The sequence below is a fragment of the Fusarium redolens genome (assembly GCF_020744475.1).
Source record: "Fusarium redolens strain MPI-CAGE-AT-0023 chromosome Unknown BKA55scaffold_1, whole genome shotgun sequence".
In the NCBI taxonomy this organism is placed as follows: domain Eukaryota; kingdom Fungi; phylum Ascomycota; class Sordariomycetes; order Hypocreales; family Nectriaceae; genus Fusarium; species Fusarium redolens.
In genome coordinates this window covers 2,667,640-2,693,798 of record NW_025763664.1, presented here as the reverse complement: position 1 = coordinate 2,693,798, position 26,159 = coordinate 2,667,640, and the positions used below count along the sequence as shown (strand labels likewise).

The 26,159-nt window shown below is 49.3% G+C and overlaps 8 protein-coding genes across 8 annotated transcripts; 3 read left to right on the top strand and 5 right to left on the bottom strand.

Annotated features, from left to right (window-relative positions):
- Positions 1-2,312: 2,312 nt before the first annotated feature.
- On the top strand, positions 2,313-4,996 carry BKA55DRAFT_498121 (uncharacterized protein; the record flags this gene model as incomplete). Its single annotated transcript, XM_046186520.1, has 7 exons — positions 2,313-2,402; positions 2,639-2,751; positions 2,877-3,747; positions 3,798-3,817; positions 3,905-3,979; positions 4,029-4,225; positions 4,284-4,996. 7 exons carry the CDS (start codon positions 2,313-2,315, stop codon positions 4,994-4,996), a joined length of 2,079 nt encoding a protein of 692 aa, XP_046056604.1.
- Positions 4,997-6,611: 1,615 nt separating this feature from the next.
- Positions 6,612-10,098, bottom strand: BKA55DRAFT_24459 (uncharacterized protein). Its single transcript, XM_046185326.1, has 5 exons — positions 10,027-10,098; positions 9,856-9,972; positions 9,252-9,797; positions 7,331-9,207; positions 6,612-7,280 (listed from the first exon to the last, which is right to left on the bottom strand). Exons 2-5 carry the CDS (start codon positions 9,952-9,954, stop codon positions 6,773-6,775), a joined length of 3,030 nt encoding a protein of 1,009 aa, XP_046056603.1. The 5' UTR covers positions 9,955-9,972; positions 10,027-10,098; the 3' UTR covers positions 6,612-6,772.
- A 1,244-nt stretch (positions 10,099-11,342) lies between these two features.
- BKA55DRAFT_496658 (uncharacterized protein) lies at positions 11,343-12,952 on the bottom strand (the record flags this gene model as incomplete). The annotated part of the gene is made up of 2 exons (XM_046186391.1): positions 11,343-12,532; positions 12,898-12,952. 2 exons carry the CDS (start codon positions 12,950-12,952, stop codon positions 11,343-11,345), a joined length of 1,245 nt encoding a protein of 414 aa, XP_046056602.1.
- Positions 12,953-14,253: 1,301 nt separating this feature from the next.
- On the bottom strand, positions 14,254-16,617 carry BKA55DRAFT_532463 (uncharacterized protein; the record flags this gene model as incomplete). The annotated part of the gene is made up of 5 exons (XM_046189340.1): positions 14,254-14,375; positions 14,426-15,808; positions 15,885-16,011; positions 16,063-16,228; positions 16,283-16,617. 5 exons carry the CDS (start codon positions 16,615-16,617, stop codon positions 14,254-14,256), a joined length of 2,133 nt encoding a protein of 710 aa, XP_046056601.1.
- A 597-nt stretch (positions 16,618-17,214) lies between these two features.
- On the top strand, positions 17,215-17,550 carry BKA55DRAFT_682910 (uncharacterized protein; the record flags this gene model as incomplete). The annotated part of the gene is made up of 3 exons (XM_046198427.1): positions 17,215-17,225; positions 17,283-17,407; positions 17,462-17,550. The coding sequence occupies 3 exons, from the start codon at positions 17,215-17,217 to the stop codon at positions 17,548-17,550; spliced, it is 225 nt and encodes a 74-aa protein (XP_046056600.1).
- A 489-nt stretch (positions 17,551-18,039) lies between these two features.
- On the bottom strand, positions 18,040-20,101 carry BKA55DRAFT_497310 (Sds3-like-domain-containing protein; the record flags this gene model as incomplete). The annotated part of the gene is made up of 4 exons (XM_046186458.1): positions 18,040-18,414; positions 18,469-18,952; positions 19,002-19,071; positions 19,123-20,101. The coding sequence occupies 4 exons, from the start codon at positions 20,099-20,101 to the stop codon at positions 18,040-18,042; spliced, it is 1,908 nt and encodes a 635-aa protein (XP_046056599.1).
- Positions 20,102-20,773: 672 nt separating this feature from the next.
- Positions 20,774-22,618, top strand: BKA55DRAFT_682908 (uncharacterized protein; the record flags this gene model as incomplete). The annotated part of the gene is made up of 4 exons (XM_046198426.1): positions 20,774-20,784; positions 20,838-20,904; positions 20,957-22,078; positions 22,136-22,618. 4 exons carry the CDS (start codon positions 20,774-20,776, stop codon positions 22,616-22,618), a joined length of 1,683 nt encoding a protein of 560 aa, XP_046056598.1.
- A 789-nt stretch (positions 22,619-23,407) lies between these two features.
- BKA55DRAFT_498965 (Tubulin/FtsZ, GTPase domain-containing protein) lies at positions 23,408-24,938 on the bottom strand (the record flags this gene model as incomplete). Its single annotated transcript, XM_046186602.1, has 4 exons — positions 23,408-23,883; positions 23,938-24,441; positions 24,496-24,806; positions 24,877-24,938. Coding segments are annotated over 4 exons (1,353 nt in total), but the record flags the coding sequence as incomplete, so codon positions are not given.
- Between the last annotated feature and the right edge of the window lie 1,221 nt (positions 24,939-26,159).

The following is a 26,159-nucleotide window of genomic DNA, read 5'->3' as shown; positions in this document are numbered from 1 at the left end:
TGGCTATGATTGAACATGCTAGACATGGTAGAGGTCGGCTCTTGATGAGACAAGTTGCAAAATTTTGCTGCCACCTTTGATTGAATGAGTGATTAGCCAAAACTAGCTCTTGGCTCATAATACCTTGCTCAGCTGAGGAGAGGTCGATAATCAACATTAAGCCCTCCTTACAACATCATGGTTGGTTCAGCGTTGACTTGGATTCCGATCCTGCATATTGCGGCTCTGATCTCATTTAATCCAAGACAGATCTTGCGAGTCTTTGCTTCTGTCATTTCAGCAGGCAAGAGCCTGTCGATCATAGCCAACCCAGGCCACTGCAGGAGCTCAGCCTTATTGCAGCGGCATAAGTGCCCAGAGAAGGACCTGCTCCGAATGTCTTCGATATTCGCAATGAATGAAACAATTTCACTGTGATAGTTTTGGCAACACGGGCGCGATCATTTTCAACTATGAGCTGGAAGCTTACCTTTAGGGCAAGCCACAAAGGCTATTCCCCAACCTGGCACAAACCATACAGCCCCTCCACAGCACAGCATCGGACTTGGGGAATGCCCATTGATGACAGATGCTAATTGGGAATGGTTCTTTGACAAATTGCCATCAACGAATGAGCTCTAGAGACTGGGATTGTGGCACATTGCCATATCTCGAAGGTAGCTAAGGTCCTGCCGCGGCGTTCGTCACATGAATGACTCCCATCGTGAGGGTGTTGAGCCCCAGCTCAGGGTTGTTGCAGTCTCAAAGGTAGGGAAAATTAAGGTATGCATTCATCGGCTGAACGCGACACAAAATGACGCCTCAATGGACCCCTTATTCAGGCGTCATAGCCAAGCCAGGCCAGGCACAGGACACGCACATGGCTGTGAAGAATAAGATACTCATCTGCTGCGAAATGTACCTCTTTTCTTTTGTCGCATATGGGACGCTCAACTAGGTGGGAAATTTGAAGGCCGATCACAAGTCAGCTCAACCAGTCATGGCAATAATCGCAGCTGCTGAAGGGATGAGGTCGATGGCCAAGCACTACTCCACGCAAAATGTCTCCCAGGAGAGCGGTCGCTTAGTTCCCAGCTCCGGACGGTCGGTGCAGTTTATGGACGATCACGTACTAACTACCCAGCAGCAGCAGTGGCGACGGCGGCGTGACGCCAAACCAAAGGGAGCGTGCCTTTAGAAAACCAGGGCTTCTAACGCTGTTCGCCGCAGGTTTGGTCGATTTAGATGTCTGGTGTGTGTGCGCACATATCGATCGGGTGTGTGTGGGCTCTGGATCTGGAAAGCTGTCATGAGGGAACCAACGCCGGAGAGAGCAGTTCGACCCCCCGGCCCGTTAAGAGATCCGGCAATGACGTCCGCCGGCATGGATGCAGACACAGGGTCGTCAAGAAGGAAACCTCATCGAGCGGTTTAAGCTTCATTCATCCATCCATGGTGGGCTGCTGAGCTCGGACGGTGTGGTGCAATTAACGGTTCGGTACGGCCTCGAGGAGTGAATGGTACCGTGCATCAGCCGCGTGGTGCTAGGCTCCTCATAAACATGGCGAGACGGGACAGGACGTTGGATTATCTCGATACCCTCCATTTTCCTTACCTCACACCACCCAATGGCTGTTCAAATGGGCGCTTTCTGGCCGCACTGACGGATTTCCAACCGCTTCTAGCACCGAAACCTGACGAGCTTCGACTTTACTCAAGTCAAGGTCTTGTATCTGTTCCCCTCGTCTCTTGTCGGAGCCGGGCTTGGCTCCGGTCGAGTTCTGTTCACATCCTGCCAGTCCCATTTTGAGAATCTTTTCCGCGCCCTTGCTCCTCTCGTGCGCTCTCAAAAACTCTCTCTTCAGATATGCCTTCTCAAATTCCAACTACAAGGCGGCCTCTCCTCTAGCTTCCCCGTTGTTATTAAAGTCCATATCCCCCTGCACATTGGATTAACACACATCTTGATCTCAACTTCGTCTCTGCATCTCAGGAACTGTCATCACGTACCCAATTTAATCCCCAGTCTTCCCTCACCGTCGCCCACATCAGTTCCCTTGTGTGTGCATTCTAATTGTCCTGCCCCTCATTATTTTATTCCCACCCACGCCAGGTAGGTCACGAAATCGTCGCGACATTGTTCGCTTCCCGATTACAGACAGCCACCGAGACCTCAACGCTCTGCCAACCTTCGTCTCGAAGGCGCGTTTTACTCAATGGAGCCTACCGATTACACCCGGAAATTCAGTTTACTCTAGCCAGCTTTTTAGAGCTGCTGTTTCCCAAACACTGCTTCCTCAACGTCACATGTGGGCATACGGCCACTTCTAGCTATGGATCCAGGACTATCCTCATCCAGCAACGTCTCTCCAGGACCTGGGCCGCAAAGTAATCGAAAAGAGCGCGGTGCCATTGCAGCTCAGGTATGTTATGCTTGATTACCGTGCCATTGAATCAGGCCTCCAATGCTTATACCTGTCGTTCCTGCATCTCTTTCGCTTCATTTCGACCTCTGGAAGTCAATATCAATCTCGGATTCCATTCGTAGCCTACAGTTGCTTTGGGTATCTATGTTATTGACATATCTCCTGTTTTTTCCCCAATTCATGCTATTAATTCGAGTGTTCCACTGCCGAACGAAGTGACTAACAAGACCCAGGCTTGTGAGACGTGCCGCAACCGAAAACAAAGATGTGATGAACAAAGGCCAAAGTGCGGTACATGCCAGAGATTCAAGCTCGAATGTCGATACCGAGAACCCCAACCAACAAAGTATGTTCTTACGAGAGCCTGACGAAGCGGCAAGGATGCAGAGCTTGACCTAAACATGGCGTTGCTGTCGTCGTTGCCTGGGCCGCTATCTAACACAACTGCAATTTGCTAAACTCCGCCCATAGGAAGGATAAAACTCTGGTTGAGATTCTAGACCGACTCAAGACTGTCGAAAGCAAGATTGACAACCTGGGTCAACGGGAAAATACGACTCCTCCCCTCTTCACCACCCCTCAACCTCCAGCCGTTTATTCCACCAGCACGCCGCTACTGGTGGATCCCGAATCCCACGATCATCTTCCAGGCACATCCTTACCCAACCATCCTACAAGCCCTACGCCCAACCGTGACACAGGTGGCTATCGCTATGACTCGTCTGTTTCTAAGCTGTCAGAATGGCCCGTTGTGCGCCAGATGTTCGAAAGCCTCGGCCAGAAGGCCCCATCCGCCTTGGGTGAGATTCCTGCACTTCCTAGAGGACTTCGTGCCTCAACTGTTACTCTACCATCTGATGGACTCCAACCGGTAGTGATACCAAGTAACAGCACCCTGCAGATACCCATGCACCTCTCAGGTTCTACCTCGACTCTCAATCCTAGCCCCCCCAGTGTGGACTGGGAGACAATGCAAACACTCAGCAAGGGCTATTTCGATGTCATCAACATGCTTCATCCTATCCTGGATAGACAGTGGTTCAACTCGAATATACTGAGCTCGATCATCAACAATGGATTCCAAGAAGGAGCAGTTTCATCCCTTGTACTACTTGTCTTTGCCCTTGGAGAGGTGGCGCTCACCACATCAGAAGTGCCAATCTCGGCTTACAAGCAGCGACCATCTGGAATCAAGGGAGGCACTATCGACCGGCCACCTGGTCTTGCTTATTTCAACGAGGCACGGAAAAGGATGGGGTTTGGTATGAGTGAAGTTAGCCTGGAAAATGTGCAGATGTTGGCACTTGCTTCGCTCTACTACTCAAGCTGCGGACAAGCTTCAGTCGGTACCTCTGCCTACACCCTCAATTCCCCCTTCTAACTGTCTGATAGGAATGTTGGAGGATGAATGTGTATGCGTCTTTGGCCTGCCAAGGTCTAATAACAAGGTGGGAGGCCCTATCGTCATGAGTCAACTTAACCTAATTCTGATATCCTAGCAAACCTGACGAACTACACGGCCCTCGAACAGATTTGGTCAAACGAATCTTCTGGCACTGTTCGATCATGGAAACGTAGGTAATTGATGACAACATGAGGAACACGTATTGACAACAAGGACAGGTGTTTCCATATGGAGTTCGGACTACCCCTGACTGGGCTAGAAAAGCTGGAGGAAACGATTGGTCTGCCAGACTTTAGCGGACCGATGGCTGACGAGGACTATATCGTCAATCAACAAACACACTTCCATGAGCATTTTGCTTCTCAAATCGTACTCCGAAGGCTCTCGGTCAATTTCCATTCTGTTCTTAACAAGAGTACGTCAAAAGAGCAATGTACTGGCATTCTTAGTAACCGCACACTAATGCCTTACAGCCTTTGGCACAGATGCTTCTCTACCCTTTGCAGGGTTCGCTCCCTTCAACATCTCTTCGAGCCCTGGGAACGCAGCTGTTATGAAACAACTCGACGCACAATTAGACCAGTGGCGGGGCATGTTACACAGTCATCTAAGATGGCAGGATAATCAAGATGTGGCCTTCTCGGACCCTTCACACAATGCCTTTGGTGACGTATATGCTGAAGAGTCTCTCCAGAGCAATTACATGTTTACGCCGGATCTTGATACTCCACCGGCCACGTATCCGTTTGCGGCCGACATACAAACTGCACTTCTCCGAACACGATACAGCTACAACAAATACCTCATACACAGACCCTGCATTTTCAAGGCTCTTCATCATCCTGAGAGCATGACACGAGAAGATGCTGAGGGCGCGGCCGGATGTCTCAAAGCCTCGGTTAAGTGGCCCATTGCCTTATCACCCCCTTGTACCAACAAACGACTTGTGCCGATTACTTTCTTCTGGTCACAGAATCTGCTGGGTGTTCTGATTTTGTTACATTTATCACAGCAGCACCCCATGTTGAGTCGGATCCGGTCGTCGCTTTGCGGGCAACGCTTCGATGTGGAAGCCTCCCAAACTGTTACGGTATATTTAGATTGGCTACGCGACATGAAAAAGATAGACTCAACGGCGAACTGGTGCTGGAATATCGCTCGCTTGGTCTACCAATTGGACGATTAGACGAAACGAAGGATGAGGTTGACATACCTCCCCTTATGAACACAACCAATGGAGCGGGGCTGGGGGATAGACTTTGGCGATACAGTTGCGGAACGCAACATAACATGATTGTTTGACGCTAGGAGTTGAGCGATTTGCCTCATGGCCCGAACGAATTGATTATGCAAGTCCATGTTAGAAGACTATAGAGACGCTCACGGGAATTGTGTTGATCACATCCAAGAAAGAGTTGGGAAGGAATTTAGTATTTAATCAGAGCTAAACAAACATCCACCATCGTCCTGTGTTTGATTTTAACACCCTCACCACATATCGTACATACCGTCTAGCTGACTTGCTGAGACGGCCTGATTTTACTCATGGCGGCTTAAATCAGCTTTGAGAGCCCACGATATTGAACGGGCCTTTCAACGCTGATGTCTTGCATGCTTGAGCAGCCCACTAGTGCATAGATCCGCGACCCCACAAGCTTGGCCCTTCCGAGAAGAAGCTTTCTGCTATCCGATTCCTTCGAATATGAGGAAGATAGTAGTGAGCGGATGGACCTTGCGTTCATGCTTATGGGCCAGCAACCCATTGCAACGATGCAAACGGCGTCAACAGGGGCTTATACAATTATGACGTAAGTTGCAAGTCATATATTTCTTCCTAATTCCAGCTCTCGCACTACTAGCTCGCTTTTCACAACCGAATCCGAGCCAGTACTGGACTGGATCGCGTAAGACAATAGCCATGATGGGGTCATCGGAAGTTGTTGGCCTGTAGAGAGGGGAGGGCGCAGAGATATCCAAGGTTCGCAATCGATACAGTGTGGTCAATGACGGCTCCAACAATCGTAATTGTTGATTCTCAAAAATATCCCTAGGTGAGTGAAGATTTCTGACATCAATGATTCAAGTTCACCATCGAGTAAGTTTATCCTGGCATAAAGATATCGAAGTGAGTAGCGAAAAAGTTTACGTCTATACATTACTATTCTTACCCATAAACATAATTAATAAGCCGACCTACCCTAAGCTCAAGAAGTCAAAGCCTAGCCTTTATCTACATTCAGTATCAATTCGATATTAGAGTTCTCTGAAAACTCACGACTTCCGTCACGTAGATCGGAAGCACGGCCCGAGCCGAGCGGGGACCAAAATCATATCTTTCTTTTTGGTGTCGCACATGGCTTTACTCATGGAGATTTTCTTTGCAAGATCTAAAGTATGTAGTTATACAAAAACGAAACATGGCAGATGTTGAACGAGATTTCTCCAAGGCAGAGTAGATCTTTTACTAGACTGGGATTTGTTAATGCGAGTTTCAATGAGACAGCCCTGGAGATCAAAGTGAAAAGGATGCTCGAGGTATCAACACTAAGATTTCAAATTCTAGAGTTACCGAAAGTTTATATGAACGTCACTTCGCAAGTTTTAGGTCCGAGTTAGTTAAAGCCTTTATTATGAGGCGCCTATAAGCTTTGGTCATTGAAATTATACGGAATGCCGTGATACATCTGTAGCCGCACGGTAGAAGTGTCTCAGCAATAATGTTGGCTGGTCATCTATTTAGACACTGGGTAGCTTGCTAAGATGCTTTCAGTTAGGGATACAGTGGTGACGTAATTGAGGCACAGAATCATGTAAATTGTCATCGCGATCTCATAATAGCTCAAAGTTTTGACACAAGGCGTTCAGTAACTCCGATATCTATCCATTTCATCCCCATCACACTTCGTACTTCAATCATGTCTTCCACTTCTGCGTGTTGAATCAAACATAATCCTGCAACACTTCACCAAAAGTATTTCCCTTTCTGTCGGTCCTTTGAATCCTGAGCAGCACTGTACGATTGTCGATCAGTGCGAGGGCCATGTCCGTTGGAGTTCGAATCACCGACATGGTCCATCTGGCTAACCATCCGCAGTGCTGGCTCAGAGATGGCTCGGAAAACACCCTGGTGCTGTAGGACTTCAGGCGTCCAATGTGTTTTATCGCCGAACTCTAGACCTATGTTCTCTTGAAATATCTCTTCCGCTCGTACGGACGAAATGCTTGCTTCGAACCACTGGCCAGGCTGTCCATTTCCAGGGGGAGTTACTGGAACTGACTGGCCCCGATAACTTCCTTTGGGAATCCCAGGAAGTTTCTCAACTCTTCGTATCATAGTAATCTTGAGACGGCTAGGCCCCTTTTCGCCATTTCGATACCGAGCTTCGTGACATATTCTGACCCGATCGATGCACAACTTCGAGGTGCTCTTTGGCTCGGTACTGATCACGAGTTCTCCCATCTCATTCGTCCTAAGGAATTAGTTTGACACCAAGTCAAATGATTAAGCTGAGTGACTCACTCGATACTCATGGACCGCACCAGTGATGCAGCAAACTCTTCCATATCATCCGTGATCCCCTCCATATACATTCGTGAGACAGAAAATTTGACATCCCATGCACGTCGAGTGCAATGAACGAGAGCCTTTGAGACTTCAGTCGCCGGGGGAAAGTATTGATGCTGGAAGGTATCAGCATCGACCTCCACGACAGCCTCAAGATCAAGCGTCTTCTCAGCGATGCAGTGAAATTCGTAGTAAACTCGTTTCCCCGTAAGTAACCATGAAGATCTGCCACCAAACATTTGAGGTATCGAGTTCGCTTCTGCCCCGCTTGTTGTGAGGATGGGATAGAACCCCATATGTGGATTTTCAGTGTTTAGAGCTTCAACAGTTTTATTGACAACCCACGATGGCGCTTGGCCGTCATAGACCAATGCAGGAAAAGTGTCTTTGCGGCACAGTCGTCCAAATTGAGCTTGAACACTCACTTTGCCAGGGACTATTTGCAGATCTTCGATCAACTTACTGAGCTTGTTCTCAGCCTGCGACAGAAGTTCGCCAAACTCTACCTGGTCCGACGAAGGCATGTCCATTCCCTGAACAATTCGAACGGTCTGGGCAATTGGGCCAGGTTTGGGTTTCTCAGATAGATCTACCTTGTCCTTGGCGTGCCCTTCTTCTTCTTGCTTGGCCGTGACATGGCTGAGGTTGGCGATTACCCGGGATGTTGGCGTGGCTGAAATCTGAGTTGCAGAACGATTGCCAGGGACAAATGTGACAGGCACGTTCTGCCCGAAGGTGGGCTTGTCGTCTCGCTTCTCCTCTTTCTTCTTTGAGGCGATGTTGGCCCAGCTTGGCACAGAAGCAGCTTTCTGTCTCATGGTATCAAATAATCTTTTCTCTTGAGGGTCTCTTTTGCCGAACGTGACCTTAGAATGAATACCTTGGTCCTCCGATACAGTCTGAAGTCTGTTACCACGATCGCACATAGGGATTTTATCCATAAGCGCAGGAAGAGTGATGGGACCATCATCAATGTCCATCAAATCCCGTGTACCGTTGGACTGCGGACCGGAAGGATTGGGAAAACTGAGGAGCTGGAGACTGTTTTCTGGTAAGTCCAAGCCCAATGGATGCTGGCTTAAAGAAGCTTGGTAATCTGATACTGGTATCTGCTGTCTGATCTTGGCCTCCATAGGAGAGACGTCTTTAATATTGGCAAGCTGAGGTTCGTTTGGCTCGTCGATGCTTCGCGATATCTCAGAATATGACTCGCATGATAGGTCTGTTGCAGTTCCCTGGCCCTGCTCGCCATTCTCCTCTGGGAGAAAAGAGGCTGGCATCAAATGATCACCATCTCCGCTAGACGCGATGCCGCCGAGCCAACTAGTCACGGACTTGTGGTTTCGAGAGAGGTACCTGGGATCTTCTGAGCTCTTTCGAAGTTCTGGAACCTCTAGAGGGCTAGTATGCTTGAGATTGTGATTCCTTCTAGGATCGGTGATCTTATCAATTCTGTCCGATTGACGGTGTTGGACGTTCTGAAGAGGTCTGTTGTTCTCATTGACAGCTGTCGTACCAGAACGTTTGTTTCCATATGAATATCCAGAGAAGGGGCGGAACTCTGGTTGCCACGTTACCAATTTTCCAGGCTCGGTGAGTGGATATTTGACGCGATCGGGAACAGGCTGCCGGTACCGATTAACAGATTCAATTCTCAAGGATACTGCACTGGCGATCGAGGCATACTCCTGGTCCTCGTCCTGGTCGGCACCGGCGAAATCAACATAAGTCAATCTGGACAGTCCAATATGTGTCATATATCGATAGCATAGTGTGACCGAGCCCGACGTTTCGGCAAAGACCATATGAGCGGTAGGGGGCAAAGGGGCATCCTAAGTTTGTTAGGAGAAGGATACAAGTTGATCGTAGGAAATACCATAAAGTTCGCAAGAGTGTCAAGTTTTTGTTTTGCAACGCTCAGTGCTTGTTTGCTTTCACTGCTGCCGATGTATACCAAGGAACCTTGAACATTATGTGTAATGACACATTTCGTAAGTGCTTGAAGACTATCGATGCTTGGGCCCAGAGGCGCAACATATCCCAAGAACCTGTAATTCGAGAGAATCTGTGTGATAGTGGCCCCGGATGATTCTGGAACTCGCCAGACTGTTTTGTAAGACAAGGTCTTGATAGTGTCGGGATATCGGAACGCGTCATACTGATTGAGGATGTCTTCTGGGATTGTTCGGAGAGAAGGAAAAGCAATGATATGTGGCTCATCGACCAATATTTCAATATCAAGTTGAATAGAGGATGTACCTAGGTCATCCTCGTCTTCGTCCTGTATGACAGCCTCGGCCTCCGTTTCTATTAGCTGCTCTAGTTGAGAGTGCATCCAAGTAGAGACTTCGCGTTGAGAAGCCTTTAGGGCAATGAGCTTGAACCAAGGAATGTCAGGCTCGTAGAGGATCTCGAAGATTCCCTAAATAGAAATAAAAAGGATGTGTTAGTGGAATTCTTGGAGGGTTTCCAATACTTACAAGGTCATCTTTTCTTTCCTCGACACTGGCAAAGATCAGCGCCACTCCTTTAGGGAGTAACGGAGGGTTACAAGATACGTAGAACTCTACAATATCCATGGCTGTGTCATGAAGAGGCTGAGATGAGTAGTGAATAAACAATTTCGTATCTGGGCTGATATGTGTACTCACGTAACAAGTTTTGGTTGAGGAATTGAGGAAGACTGCTTGAACACTTCAACGTAGATGCTAACGTTGACACAATGACTGGATGATACAGAACAGAGTGGTAGTTTGATTCAGATACTGAACCAGAATAGTGATAGAGCACGTGTAAAGGGAAAAATTCTCGTTCTCAAAGACGTAATGGCATGAACTGTTGCCTTGAGAAAGGAAGGCAGATAAGTAGAAAGGTTGATGCGAAACACCATGCCAAGGTGAATTGGAAGGAAGATGGAGGGAGGAAGAGGAGAGAAACTTGGAGAGTGGGAGATCTGCTTGATATAGGTACCTGCCTAAACAAACAGGAATGAAAGGAGCAACTGCCACCACTGCAGTCTCCCGCGCTGGGCGGGCAGCAGCTTCCACTGGCAAAGTCAGGTGCCAACAGTGCCACTTCCTTTTTTTGCCTTGCCGAAGAGAACAACGCTCCGTGAATCACTGCCATGAAATACGCTCCTCCTTGCCAAGTGGCAAGAGGCAGAATGGATGCCTGACACTGTGAGCACCGCATCACGAAGGTAATGTGCCCTGGAAGTGTGAAGAATATGTCCGGCAATTCATGAGCAGCGATAGGGAAGTGGGTTCTATCGATGTGCGCCTTTAACGTACCTTCCTTCTGTAGGAAGGGCTCAAAAAGGGGTTATCAAGTAAATACATTGGTTGGAAGTGAGGAATGAAGTGCGAGATCCTCAAGCAACGTCGTAGCTTGATGCACCGTCGACTTCAGCAAACAAAACATTCCGATAACTGTAATTATCTCGTGATTCACCAGGCACTCTATAGAGATCTTAATTCATGTTTCACTTTTGTTTTCTTCTCCCTTCTCCCAAGTTGTTTTACCTGGTATGGCAACATATCTATATCCGATATATCACTATTTCTCGATTGTGAGGCATCAAGCCTCGGAACAACACAAAAAGAACCCAAACACCAATAACACCTCGGCACGACCTTTCCCAGTGTTATGTAAGTAACCGAGACGGGTTACAGAGACAAATTCAAATCCAGCATAAATTTCCAGGCCATGTAATATGTCTAAAGAGCAGAAGAGCAGAGTACACAAGGAGTGGTATCGGGATAGCGGTGGTCATCAAGTATTCGTAGACGTAAAGCCAAGAAGCTGTTTGGAGCTTCGGGAAAGAAACCGGGGTCTGGCGAGTTGACGAGTCGAGTCGAGGTAAATGAATCGGTCAAACCGCACATGCAGGGAGATGTAGCTTGCCGAATAATTGAGTTGCGGACACCACAACTCGTTTGACGGGCAGCGGCGCAAAAAGATTGGCTATTTATTGAGCGCCTTTGACGTTTTCTTTAACGTTCAGCGCCCATCTCAGCTTGTTGAGAGTTTCCCTAGAAGCTTCTAGCAAAGCTTCTTGCTCATCTTCTCGCTTTCTGGCGTTGGTCTTGATGTCTTTGAGGCCTTGCTCTTGGCTCTGCTTGTATTCCTCAAACATACGAGCTATCTCCTCCTTTTCATGTCGAAGTTGCTTGATGTTGCTATCTTGCTGGTCGCACAGATCTCTTAGTGTTTGGATTTTGTCATCGTCTGCTCGGCGCTCCTCATTGAGTTGATCGATCTCGGATTTCATCTTGGAAATGGCTCGTTTGACTTCTTCTCCTTGGTCCTGCCAGTGAGACGAGATGGCATTATAGCGACCCTCCATCAACTGCGCATAGCTAGTTGCTTCTTCGACTTGGGTCGTTGCATCTTTTCTCGTTTTATCCATCTCCTCCCTCCAGCTCTTTTCGCGTTGGAGAGCATCTATAGCCTTCTTCTTCTCTAGCTCGACGGTCGTTTGTAGGGTCTCCACCTGGCGTTCTTTTCGAGCCAGCAGTGTCTTAGTGACATTGGCCTCGAGTAGTCGGCTCTCATAATCGTTGACCATACGTTCGAGCTTGTCCTCAACCAACTTGGCCGCTTGCTTGGCCTCGTCTGCTTTTAGGCGCTCAATTTTTATGTCGCGCTTCAGGGCCTCGTTGTCGCTGACGAGTTTGTTGATCACGCGACCTGTCTTTCCCAGACCGGCTTTGCCTATTGTCGAGTCCCATTGACTGTCTGGCGCTTCCACGTTTTCTGACATGGCGGAATTATCTGGATCTGGAGTAGGCTCAACCACGCGCGCAGCACCAGTGCTCCAGCGCGACGGTGTCGCTGTATGTGTGTCGTGTTCGGTCTTGGATTTGAGGTGTGTCTGGTTGTGGAAGTTGGAATCGGAGTTGGAGTTGGACAGGGCGCTCGTGGTACTGTTCATGCTACTGGAGAAATTGCTGTATTTGCTTTCGGGGCTAGACTCGGAGCCCTCAAAGCTCCGAACGCTTCTAATTGTGCTGGACCTGGCAACGGCCGGTTTATAGGAGGCAGGGTTCCGGGCTTTCATGCTGTTGATGGCGCCGGTAGAGGCGGGAGTCAAGGTCTTTTCCTCGTCCAAAGGAGGAGCATGTGGTTCGGTGGATTTACTTGCGACTGTGGCGGCGGCTGAACGAGAATAGGTTGGTGTTAGCGAGTAGCTGCTTCATTTGATGTATGTAGAAGTGGTAATGCAGTGAAAAGAGAAAATGAAATAGAAAAGTCACTAGTGTAAAGAGAACAGGGCTGACGTGAGGAGCCCAGTCACGTCAGGTCAAATCAAGCCAGACAGACGAGACGAGCAGGAGATAGGATGGGACGGGACGAGAATACAGTTGCGCCCCAGTTGAAGGTGTGGGGAGCTGTTTCAAGTGGATAATGAGGCATTGATGGATGGACATAAGGTGTAGGTAGTTGTTGAAAAGTGCAGAGACAGTAATATGAGGATACCTAACAAAGGATAGGACCAATCTCAGCCTAGGCTCTGGACATACCGTTGACTGTGTCTTTGTGAATCGAGAAATCCTTTTTATGAAGACGGTTTCGCATTGCAACAACTGAAGAATTGACTTTAGTTCATGTATCTAAAGCAGTATGATCCTTTTGCTTGGAAGTATTGGTTGTTGGTCAATACAGCAAATAAAAAGGAGTAACTTATCAGCTGCAAGACAACAGAACAAATATAGAGCGAAAGAAAGCAGAGTAGAAATGAGGGAAAGCTCTTGCTGCAATGTTAAGAACAAATGACTGGATAAGCAATGTAAACACAGACGTAAATTAACCCACACTAATAATAACGGGGGACAAGGGTCCCTTTCTTTGTTTTTGTTCTCAAGGGAAGACTTGCTGGGGTTTTCTGATCTTCAGCAGTACGTACCTCGTGATAGTGTTGGCTCCCGCTGGCTCCCGCCTGGTCCCCGTTTGTGCCGTTACAGTAAGGTACCGTTGAGATGGAGGGACGAAAGAGGTAAATATTGACATGCGTCGATCTAATTATAAAGAAACATCAGTGTCGATCAGTATCACGAGAGAAGTAGTATGTAAGTAAACAAGACAAATGCGATCCATATACAGCTGAAGGAAGGTTTGAGAGAATACCAACGTCACGGGTCTCCAATTAAAGACCATGACTATTATAGTACGTACTATACCCCAACAACCGTGCTCTCCTGATGGCACGGCAACATTAACCTCCATCAGAGCACAAAACACGCAATCCAATGTTTTACGTCTATGACATTTCTTCCCCTACCTCAGCAATGACGCCCATGACCGTTTCTCTTGAGGCCTAAGGTTCATAAGTGCAGGGATCTCGAGGTTCGTGTCACTTTATAAAAAAACGGCGTCTCTGGGCCTTCATCCTCAAAATGATATTTGGCACAAGATTACTTTGTCTTGCCAAGGACAAATTAAGTCAAGCCTACTATCGAGGTATCATTTTCTCCCCAAATACATGCTTTGGCTGCGTATATCGATAGATGCGCGCCTCGTAAATTGTTTTACAGCTTTATAATGGTCAACGGCAAACAGACAATGCCGTTCCCTCTCCATCATCGACTGGTATTTCAATCCTGTATCTACCCTTTAACGCCGTTGAATGCCTCATTTCGTGATATTGTTTTCTGTCATACTAAGACAGTTGTCCACTCCTGGCCTTCTGTTTCTGTAGCTAGTGCGCCTGAAAAGTAAGCCATTCCTTTGCTAGCCAGATTTTGTGGCTAGAGCAACTCCATCCATCATCTCAAGGATTTACATCTTTTGATACAACCAAATAAAGTGACAATCGCGTATCGTTGCACTTCCCATTAAGCGATCCATTATGACTTCGGTGCTAAAACTAGCAGCCCGCTTCAAGCGGTAATGGCAGTCGATGCAGACTGTCCAGAATCACCGGCAGCATCTCGTGCAGACTCCATGAAAGTTGGCCGATACTTGGTCAAATACTTGCCTGCCATGGGTCTTGATTCCTCAACTAGTGATGGGTCAGTAACTATCATGAGATGATGCTCCAATTCGACTTACATTCGGTCCAGATATCTTGTACTGTATCCAGTGCAATCTCTTTAACAGGTGGCCGCATCATGACCAGGTATAGAAGGCTTGTCAAAGCCAGCTGAACAACGCTGGGGTCGCGACACATGTGCTTCACTCGCGAGAGGAGACTCTTGTTTAGCTCGGGTATTTCACTCAGGAACCGTGTCAACACTTTGTCCTGAGGGTGCAGATATGGCAAAAACCCATCAATCAACCGCAAGCAGCACTTTTCGTAGTACAAAGGTCGATCGCCGCCCTTTTTTTGTTGTAGTTTGTCGTTGTACCACTCTTCACAGAGCCATGAGACCGCCACATCAATGTGCTTTCGGAAATCCTCCATCACATAGGAATATAAAACGTCGCGAATGTTGTTGCTGAGAGATTGGGGTGCTGATGAGCTACCCTCCTCTTTGATGGACGTTTCCTCGAGACCGGCCACAGAACGCGTTGCTAGTCGTGCCAGGATTGTCATCCAAGAATCCCGATTACCAGAACTAGCTGCTAATCTGCTGAAACCAGCTTTGCTCTTCTTAGCCGGATCTTCTAGTGACTTCATCATCTCGATTACCCGGGTTACTGTTCCGTTACCTGCTGTCAATGCCGTTTCCGGGGTCAGAGCGCTAGGTTGATGAAGATGGAATGACTTCAGTGCAAGGCCATCATCCAATACTGGTGCCTCATGCATGGGTGAGCTATCTAGCTTGTTGAGAATCTGTTCTGTGTCCTCAGCCTGGTAGAAATCAGGCTCATAGTCATCATCGTCTTCCTCTACACCCAATGGGGCGGTGTTGGGATTTAACTCAGGAGCCGGAGCATTGGCTAGGGCGTCAAGACGGCCACGAATACCATCGACTGCTTTAGATAGTACCTGGGGGTCAAGTCTCGACAGCGTGGTGACAGCGATCCTGGCGACTAAAGGAGCGGGAACTTGCGAGATGTCGAAGTTTTTGAGAGCAGTATTGTCGATGAGGGTGAAAACATCTGCTAGGCTGTGGGGGCCAGGGCCCAGCGGAGGTATTTGAATATGTGCTGGAGATAATCGCTGTCGTTTGGCATCGTAGGCGTCTTGCGGTGCTGGCTCGAGGGGGCGTTTCCGTCCAGAATCGTCAAAGATATCTGCCATGGTACGCATCATGCGTTCTACGTGCTGCTGTATCCTAGGAATCATTGGATTGTTGGGATCTCGCTTCACAAGATGGATAAGCAACATTCGAGTTGTTTTCTCCATCGATCTAATCATGACGCGGGTCTTGGGGGTTAAAGGAGAGTTTGCGAGCTTGAGGGGGTTAAAGTTGAGAAGAGCATTGACGACCCGGTTCGAGGTTCCTGGACGTGTCCTCACGATGATAGACATGCAGTTCAGCGTTGCGTCTACGATCAGAGCATCGCTGCAGTTTCGCTTAGAGTTAGTTACATGGGCATTTACAGTCAAAAGCAATTCTCTTACCTGCTCTCCTGCAGTGTTGCCAACATTCGGTCCAGGAGTCCGGACGCTTCAGCCTCCAAGTTCCGAGGATCGAGTGACTGGTGATTCGGGGGACTTTATCCAGCGAGACATCTAGAGTACCACCATACTGTTTCAACACGTTAGCAACATCCCACCTATTTAGATCACCGATTCATACTCGTAGCTCAGAACCCGTCGCCGCTGTCTGTGCCAAAACTACACGTTGCGCGAACTTGATGCAGCATATTCTCACGGTAGGGCTAGCATTGTCCCATATCCTTAGAACCTTTTGTTTCACAGCTACCATTCTTTCCCAAGTGATTGTGTCGTATCCGTTGTTGATGCTACATGGTCACATTAGCTAAATCTTGCATCTCGCAGGGGCAGTGTCATCATACATCCACCTCATCGCCAAGGGATAAATACTGGCAACGCATTGAATCACACTTCGTAGAACTTGAGGATCTTCACGCTCATTCTCGAGCATAGACTCCAAGGTTGGTAAAACATAAGGTTGCATTGTCTCCTTTTCTCCATTCGGTAGAGCTGGCGTCGAAAAAGCTTCAGCCAGAAACTCGGCGCCCCATCTTCGCAGTTCAAGCGCCGCACTTGGTCCGATGATGGGCAATATTCCCTTGACGACACTGGGATAATATTTGACATCTCCCAAAACCAACTTTCGTGCATCATCAAGCTGTCGGATCTGGTCCGACACTGAAAGCTTAGTCGCCATAATTTATTGATAGATTCTCGGTCGCGGTGGTAGGTATCGGCGGGTAATCAGCACATAAGCTGTCTGTGAGTGCGCGATGGAGTGGTTGTCGTAGATAAGATGCCGATGCGCCTCTTGAACCGTGGTCGCGCGACTAAGCTAAGCTTTGTAGCTGTGCATGCTTTGCGTCAACCGCTCAGCTTCATCAGGGGATCGGAAGTCGCGCGTGCCGTAGCGTCGTAATACACGTCCGGAATTCGTTCCGCGTTGTCGTTGTCACTGTGAGGGTTGGTAGATCTCGGACCTGATTCTTTGAATTGGCGACGCGAAAGCAAAGAATATAGGACGTGGAAATGGAAACAGACCCTTGCAATTAAGCCCCACAAAGAACCTGGAACTAAAGAAAGTTCAATAGACGTCACGGTCATCCTCCATCCGGCCGATGTTTAGCCGCAAATATTCTTCCCACCTCAGTACAGAGGCGCATCGACATTTACCACTGAAGTACATTCGAAGTAGAACCGTATCTCGCAACATTTAAGCAATTGGCCCTCCACAATTGCATCGCGGTCTGGCCAAGGATAATTCTCATAATAATTAAAAATTCGACAATCCAAAATGCCTACCAGGTTTGTTAATTCAACAACAGTCTTCACTCAAGTGGACTGATCATGACTCCGAAACAGCCCGCACTCAACATACTACGATCGCCGCTTGCGACAGGGCCCTGCGCTTGTACGAGCACGACGGCCCTATCTTGTCAAGAATGCCGTAACAGGCCTTGGTCTCTTGGCTGTTGTTGGAAGCATCTGTATGCAAAGAGAGAGAAAGCTCTTATGGATATCATCTTGCTAACATCGTCTAGATTGGTATACGCTTAACGCCGTTGGTCAAGACAATTTCGAAGATGTCAAGGTCCCAGATGCGCCCACAAAGCCCTCTGCTTCTAAGTAGACAGTTCACATAAGTGGCCAGGTCATATGTACGATTAAGCGCTGGAGTTCCAATGTTCACGTTCATGCAAGTAGTATAAGAGGGGAAAAGGCAGGCATTGCTATTCATAAGACCTGCTACACAAAACGCCTAGAAAACTCCCCACCCTTTCATGTACAACATGTTTGCCAGCTGTTCTGTGCATGTTGTGTATAAGTATATGAAGACCTCTGTACAATGACTCTCAAGCAACCGACTATACACTACTAAGTAGATGCCTTCCCCCGACTGATGTCAGTAGACAGATATATACCATCTGCCGAAGACGAATGCAATATTCTAATGTCGCTCAAGTCCAAATAAAAAAGACAGCCCGATCCGCCGCGGCCTGAGCCGATCATCTCCCTGGGTATCACAAAATCCGAGTACAAAAGCAATATGCTCCATAGTTTTACCAATAAAGTCCTATCCGAGGGATATGCTCAACCACAAATCCTATACACTCAGCATCTATGTAGTTGCTGTTTTTGTACCGCGGTTCACGCCGGGAAGGCTGTTACCGACCCGTTTGACTTGGTGAGCCGGGCTAAGTAACGTTCGTGTCAATTCTGGGGACTCCGACAATCGTGCCGGGAGTAAAGGAGACTGCGTCATTTGGGCGCCGGGAGGCCCAGAAGCTTGCGGCGCACCACGGCTGGTCATATCGTCTGCTGGTGCCTCCGCTGAAGCAGCTGTAGGATGCATCTTGTGAAGTAAATGATTTGGATTGGCCCACGGCGTCTCTCGAAGGAACTGTTCACCAGCGGGCCCGAGGCGGTCAAATGGTTGAGCATAGTATTCCTCGCGTCGTTGGCTTACTGGCTTGTGTCGTGATCGCTTGGCTCGCTTGCGATAGTCAGCTCAGTGCTCCAGTAGCTGACCTATGTGTTATCAACGTACCTCAATGGCAGCTATATCATCTTCCAATTCCGACGGTGTCGCCCCGGTCATCTCAGGGCCAGCGGGGAATCCTTCGTACTTTGCAATCGTAGCTAGAGCTGAGACCTCGGTGTTGTAGGCAATCGCATTTCTCACGCGTTGTGCGGGATCCTTGGGGTAGAGCAAGCCGCAGTCCTGCAAGCTGTGCGCGCTTCGCCTTGCCGTCTGGATGTCGTACCACTCTTGGTTAAGTGCTTCTAAGGTCCTTTCTCTCTTCTCGCGGACCGCTTGGTAGTACTGGCCCCATATTTGGGCTCTCTGGGCAACAGACCGTCTTTCGTGAGCCTTGAGGCGGTATTCGTGTTCATTGTTGATTTCGCGCAGTTTTTGTTCTAGTCGGTCATCTAAACACTGTTTCATGTTTAGGTACTCGGGATGTGTCGGTTCACTGGCAAGGAGTGACTGTTCCTCTTCTTCCAGTCTTTCAAGTCGGTCCTTGTAGAGCCTGGACAAGACATCAGCAGCCATATGTTTGCTTTCACGATATAACGTACCTATCACGAAACACCCCAAACATGTCCTCGATAACAGTCCAATCCTTGAAAGCAGCTTGTTTTCGTTCCACTGTGGCTAAATAAGTATGATGACATAGATCATGAGCAAGTTTGTTCTTACGCTCTTCATCATGTGCAGTAGCTGAGTCAACTTCTTCGTCTGCATCAGCATCAGCTTCGTCGTGGTGATCCACGTCTGTTCCCCTGGCGCTGTCGCGCGCGCCATCATGACTTCCGCTGTCGGTGTCGGGATCAAGGTCAGCAACAGCTGCCACCGCTTTTCGTTTGGATCCGCGAGTGTTCTTCTTTACGGCACGTGAAAGACGCTCTGCCACGTCAGTCTCTCGGTTGGTAGATCTCTTCCGGGGAGAAGCATCAGTGTCTTCAGCAGGCGTATGTGTGCCGGTGCTTTCGTGCGCAGGTGTGGGCACATCTTCTTGCAGAATAGTCTCTTCGGGCTGCTGGGGAGTGTTCGCATCAGTCGCATGTTCTGAACTTGCTCGTTTTCTAAGCGGCTGTTCGGTTTCCGACTGATCGGCACCGGGTGAACGCTTTCGCTTTCGCTCTTGAGCGTCATTTTTGTGCTCGTCTTCCTCTTCTGCATTGTGTGTGATCGCAAGTTTTGTTGGTGACTCTTCGCCGATTGTGGGGGAGGCAGTAGAAGCATCGTCGTCGTCTATGACAGATTCGTCCTCGTCGTCGTTGTGCAGGTTGGCGGTCCTACGAAGCTTGCTAGGAGTGTGTTCGTAGACTTGACCCTCGTTAAATTGGTCTACCACGACGTCTCGTTGCCTCTGGTGTTTGGGTGTATCATATAGTCGCTCAGTTTCAGCTTCTGTGACGTTGCCATCCGAGGGAACGTCGGAGTGGGCGTCAGAGAGGACGCTGTCCGAGTCAGAGGCAGGTGGAGGCTTCTTTCGAGGGCTGCGCCTGACGCTGTCTTCGTCATCATGATCGAGGTTCATGTGTTCGATGTCCTCGTCGTTGTCATCTTTAGTGTCAACCTCACTGAGGGGGCTGGAGATGTTGCTGTCCTCATGATCGGCAACTCCAAGCGCCGGAGAGGAGAGAGGCGGAGGAGCGGAAGCAGTGGCAGCCATGGCTGCAAAAGAACGCGATTACGTGTCTATATATTGACTCGGTAGAATTATTGCGTTTATTCGTATCGTTAGGCAGGAAAGAGAGCTTTGGTCGATCGCAAGGTCGTGGTCGCGCGCCCGCGGTAACGGGTGATGAGGGATGGTCGCGAGACAATCGAGGACGCAAGATCTTAGGGTGAGAGCGTGAAAAGGTGAATGTGAGCTTTGAAACAACCGATTGACTCGATCTCTGTTCGGCATGAGAGATTCCAAAGAGGAAGTCAAGGTAAGGAAGAGCTAGGAAACTTGTAGTCGACAAGTTGGGCTGGTGGAGGGGAACAGAGAGTAGAGTGAGGAATGGGATCGGTGCGGTGCGGCCCCGGTTTGCGCTGGCTGCCCTGGGCCTCTCTGGGCTTTGGGGCGAGCGCCGAAGCGGCCCTGCTGAGAGAATGACGGGCCTGGTGTAAAAAGGCGGTCCTTGACGGCAGAAATGCTCAGCGTGGGTGCCATGAGAGCTTATCCATTGGCTGAGGTTATCGAACCAATGATGATGTCCCAGACAATCTGGTTGTGGGCCTTCTGAACTGAACCTGGGACTTTTTTCTGGCTCAGGTCTTTTTCCGTCGCAGGTCCAAAGGAGTGCATCAGAGTCGACTTTTCCAATTCAGCCCAAACAGTACTGAATCTGGCACAATGGCAAAACGGTAAATTGCCAATCTTTGACATCTTTACGGATAAAAGATCTAACAAAAAGCAGTTCAAAGGGCTTGACAGCTTCTTCCAAGGCGGTGGACCCCACTCTCGACGCTCTTTTTGCGTCCAGTGTAAGTTTGCGACATCGAGCCATTTGACTTAATCCATGCTCATCATTCGCAGGCTGGTCCTGTCCAGGCTCCCACTAAAACAAGATACTCGACGTTGGTGGAACAAAAGGTTCGGGAAGCTCCCAAGCCAAGGGTGCAGCTGGAAGAACAAGACGCCAACGATGAGGTCCTCTCTGAGATTAGTGAGGAGCTGAGCTTCGAAGAAGATGGCCCCTCAGATGAGGACGACGATGAATCCGACGCTTCGGAGCCAGAGGGGGAGAGCGAAGACGAGCAGGGGCAAGAGGAAGAGACTTCGGACGAGCCCATGAAGGATGCGCCTGTGGAGCTCGACGACATTATTGATGCGACAGAAGACAAGTCAAACAAGGATCGGAAACGAAAGAGGAAGAATAACAACGACGATCTGGAGGGCAAATATCTGGACAAAATTGTTGCAGAGGAGGAAGCTGAGCGCGCCGGCAAGCGACAAAAGAACGACGCTCTGAATAAGACTGAAAAGGCTGTCGCGGAGGATGAGGAAGCCGGCAATGACAGTGATGTTCCCGTCCATGAGACACTCTCCAAGGACAGCAAGTCATCAGACGTTGAGAAGGCAGCGCGAACAGTCTTCCTCGCCAACGTGTCCACAGAAGCAATCAACTCCAAGGCCGCCAAGAAGACCCTCATGGCCCATCTATCATCCATTCTGGATAAAGATGCCACTCCTCCGCAGACCATCGAGTCACTGCGCTTCCGTTCGGTTGCGTTCGCAGGCGGCTCTCTTCCTAAGCGCGCAGCTTATATTACTAAGAGCCTGATGGACGCGACGACCAAGTCGGCTAATGCATATGTCGTATACTCAACCTCGGCCGCTGCTCGCAAGGCTGTCACCGAGCTCAATGGTACTCAGGTCCTTGAAAGGCACCTGAGAGTCGACAGCGTTGCCCACCCAAGTCCCACGGATCATCGCCGATGCGTGTTTGTTGGCAACCTCGGATTTGTTGACGACGAGACCGTCTTGAACACCAACGCGGACGGAGACACTACGGAGAAGAAGAAGAACAAGACCCCATCCGATGTCGAAGAAGGCCTTTGGCGAACTTTCAGCACTCAGGGCAAGGTTGAAAACGTCCGAGTGGTTCGAGATCCCAAGACTCGTGTAGGCAAGGGTTTCGCCTATGTTCAATTTTATGTAAGTCCATGGTTATCTCACTCTTAGATGGGACCAGCTGCTGACATTAATTTCCAGGATGCCAACGATGTCGAAGCGGCTTTACTCCTTGACGGCAAGAAGTTCCCTCCCATGTTACCGCGTAAGTTGCGAGTCACTCGGGCCAAGGACCCTCGCAAGACAGCTCTCGCCCAGGAGCGAGCCAGGGGCAAGAACTTCGTTCCCAATGGCGCCACGAAAAGCACAAAATACAAGCACAAGGCTACACCTGAGGAGCAGTCCATGGCTGGACGTACAAGTAAGCTTCTCGGCCGCTCGGCCGCCGTGCAGCAACGCCACAAGAAGCGCCCCTCAACACAGGGTGCTTCTGAGGATGCTCAAAACATTCCCTCCAACATCAAGGGTCCCGAACAGTTCGTTTTTGAAGGCCGCCGTGCTTCAGCTAAAGACGGCACACCCAAGGATCTCAAACTTGGCAAGAAGGGCAAGGGTAAGGGCAAGTCTGGCAGGCCCCAAAACCGAGGCGCAAGGAGAGCTGCCGAGTGGAAGAAGAAGAGCTGAGCGTTTATGGTGGATAGCACTTATATCGCTAGTGGTTGATAAATGGGATGTGTGCTTTTTCCATACGTGAGATAGAGAGAGAGGACGAGGATGGTGGTGTTAAAAAAGAGGGCCCCACGCCCCGGAAAGTTTGCGAGTGATTTTTCGGCCTTGGTTGCCCTGGCCAGTTCTAGCCGCTTAGATGAGAAACGAAGGTACTTGTATACTTATCGGGATCATAATGAAAAGTTCATAGAGTTGTACAGAGTTTACCAGTATATAAAACACTGATCCTTGCTCATTTGATCAATGCTTACATACTTTGGTGGCTTTTACATAAGGACTCAGAATTCTTGGACGGGGCCATACTACAAATCATGGTTACATCACGACAACCTCGTTGGAGCTAACCCAGTACATTGGTGTGATAGCGGTCCCAATATCAACGACATAATGTGAGGCAATGGGCAAAAATATTTTAATGAAACTGGATATATCATCAATTTTACGTGCCTGCTAACAAAGGCACCAAGCTTGCGTCGAGGGATAGTCTCGTCTGTCAGGACCTGGCACAACATACAAGACCATGTACTAACGGGGTACCCTGAGCCAAACTCTGGCGCTTGGTGACCAACACATCTTTAACCCCCTATGTGTGCCACCTCAAAAACGTCGGGAATCTTAAACAACTTCCTCCATAACTCTTTTCTGTACATTGCTTCGCGGGCGTGAGCCCTGTCCGAGCCATCGCTTAAAACATGTCGTCAAAGAAGTCGAAAGAGATTACATAAACTCGCCTTGTGCAATCGTCTAGTACTCGAGCTCCTCTTCAGGCTCGAAGGAGTCGGCAGCAACCTCCTCGTAATCCTTCTCCAAAGCTGCAAGATCCTCTCGGGCCTCGGTGAACTCACCTTCCTCCATACCCTCACCAACGTACCAGTGGACGAAAGCACGCTTGCTGTGCATAAGGTCGAACTTGTAGTCGAGTCGGGACCAGGCCTCAGCGATGGCGGTGGTGTTGGAAAGCATAGAGACGGATCGCTTGACGGGGGCAAGACCACCAGCCTCAGGAGCGGCGGGGACAGCCATGGGCTTCTGGTAGTTGATGCCGAGCTTGAAACCAGTGGGGCACCACTCAACCAAGTTGAATGAGGCCTTGGCCTTGAGGGCAGCGATAGCGGCGTTGCAGTCGCGGGGAACGACATCACCACGGTACAGAAGAGCGACAGCCATGTACTTGCCGTTTCGGGGATCGCAGACGACCATCTGGTTGTTGGGCTCGAAGCCTGAGGGGGAGTCAGTATCTTAAAGAATGCGCCTATATCATGAGTATGACTTACACTGGAAGGTAAGCTCCTGGACCTTGAAGCTCTCGTGCTCACTCTTGGCAGAGGAGATGACAGGGGCGTAGCTGATGAGAGGGTAGTGAATTCGGGGGTAGGGAACCAAGTTGGTCTGGAACTCGTTGAGATCGACGTTGAGGGCACCATCAAATCGGAGAGAAGAGGTAATGGAGCTGACAACCTGGGCGATGAGGCGGTTTAGGTGCTCGTACGAGGGGCGAGGAATATCGAGGTTGCGACGGCAGATGTCGTAAACAGCCTCATTATCGACGAGGAAAGTACAGTCAGAGTTCTCAATGGTGCTGTGAGTAGAGAGAACAGCGTTGTAAGGCTCAACGACGGCAGTCGAGGTTCGGGGCGCAGGGTAGACAGCGAACTCGAGCTTGGACTTCTTGCCGTACTCGGTGGAGAGACGCTCGAGGAGAAGAGCACCGAAACCAGAGCCGGTACCACCACCGAAGGAGTGGAAGATCAGGAAACCCTGAAGAGACTGGCAGTTGTCTGGAATGTGCGGTTAGCGCTGAGTGCAAGTACACGGGGATCGAAAAAGCTCACCGGCGACGCGACGAATGCGGTCAATGACATTGTCAACCATCTCCTTGCCAATGGTGTAGTGACCACGAGCATAGTTGTTGGCGGCATCCTCCTTGCCGCTGATCAACAACTCGGGGTGGAAAAGGTTACGGTATTCGCCAGTTCGGATCTCGTCAATAGGAGAGGGGTCGAGATCGACGAAGAGAGATCGAGGAACATGCTTGCCGCTGCTGGTCTCAGTGAAGAAAGTCTCGAAAGAACCAGGGTCACCAATATCGGGAGCATTGGGGTCGGGACGGCCATCGGGGCCGAGACCGTGCTCGAGAAGGTAGCTATTCAGAGGCCAGTCAGCTTCAGGTTCGTGACGGTGGCGTTATTTGACGATCAAGGGAGACAACGTACAGCTCCCAAGCAGAGTTACCGAGCTGGGTACCAGCCTGGCCCAGGTGGAGGTGAAGAATCTGGATAGCAAAGAATCAGCATCGCGAGGTCGGATGGCAGTTTCAACGGATAGTAAGGGGTCGCCCCAGCTGCCCAGCTCCGGACACCAAGTGGAACACGCAAAAGGTATCTCGAGCAGAGCGAAGCAATGCACTGCAGCGGGGAGACGGGCTGCAGCATAATTGTCAACATACCTCGCCCTTCATTTTGTCTGGATGAAGCTAAAGAAGCTACGACGAGAGGTTGAGGTCGGGGGAGAAAAAGATGGGGAGAGAAATAGTACGCGCGCAGCGCTTGAAGGGGGATGGGAAAGAAGGGGCCTGAGGTGGTGATGGTTTTTGGGGGTGTTTGGAGGTTCCAATCTGTGGGTGCAGTGGGACATCCAATTGGTGGCGGGGTCGTCAACAAACATGCTAGGCGCGCCGGAGCTATCAGGAGGTACATGTGCAACAGGCGGATTTTGGCAGTGCCAGCGCGTACCCGAGGTGCCTCTCACCGCCAATTGACAGGGAAGCCTGGGGACCCTTGACAGTGGGAGAACTGCGCTTGCAAGGGGCATTCAGGTGGGATCTGCTCACCCGGGAATGGTTTGTTGGCATTAGATCCAGTCAGTGACAGGTATAGAGAGTTGCTATCGAACAGCTGCAGCGTATTGGCTTTCATTCAGAGCATCTCTATCACTTACAACTACTACCTCGTAGCTTTGTGCTACAGAATTGCGACATGTCGATTCGAATTGAAGAGTGGGGGAGAAGATTAAACTAAAAACACGTATTGTCCGTGCTTGTATTTCGATGTAACTATATCTCGATATTCTTCCTTGCCTCTCAGGGAGTAAGAAAACTTCTGACCTCAAGACAAGGTGCCAAAAACAACTAATCTAAGGTCAACTAGATCTATACTAAATTTACCTAAATCTTTTTGTCTTTCAATATAGAGGTCTTAAGTTTACTTGCCGCCCCTAGAGCAGCTACCAAAGCATTGAGTCTTTCCTGATGGACGTTTCCTGTTACTTGACTTATCCAGTTGAATTCCAACTTAAAATGTCTTGTAGCTGAACCGTGTATTGCCTGAAACCATTGTTCTAGGCTACCAGATTCCTAGGAACCCAACAAGGCACCAGTATATCACGCTCGGGTCGGAATATTCAGTGATGCCGAAGAATTATACAGATGCCTAAAGCCACCAATACAATTAGACTCCCTGACCACAGATCGGATTCTTCTGTATAGGGGACATATTGC

Bases quoted from the DNA above. Each gene is read 5' to 3' on its own strand.
- BKA55DRAFT_24459 (XM_046185326.1), bottom strand. From the start codon at position 9,954: ATGGATATTGTAGAGTTCTACGTATCTTGTAACCCTCCGTTACTCCCT. The intron at 9,798-9,855 runs GTAAGTATTGGA...ATTTCTATTTAG, and splicing joins AGGAAAGAAAAGATGACCTT to GGAATCTTCGAGATCCTCTA. The intron at 9,208-9,251 runs GTATTTCCTACG...TAACAAACTTAG, and splicing joins ACACTCTTGCGAACTTTATG to GATGCCCCTTTGCCCCCTAC.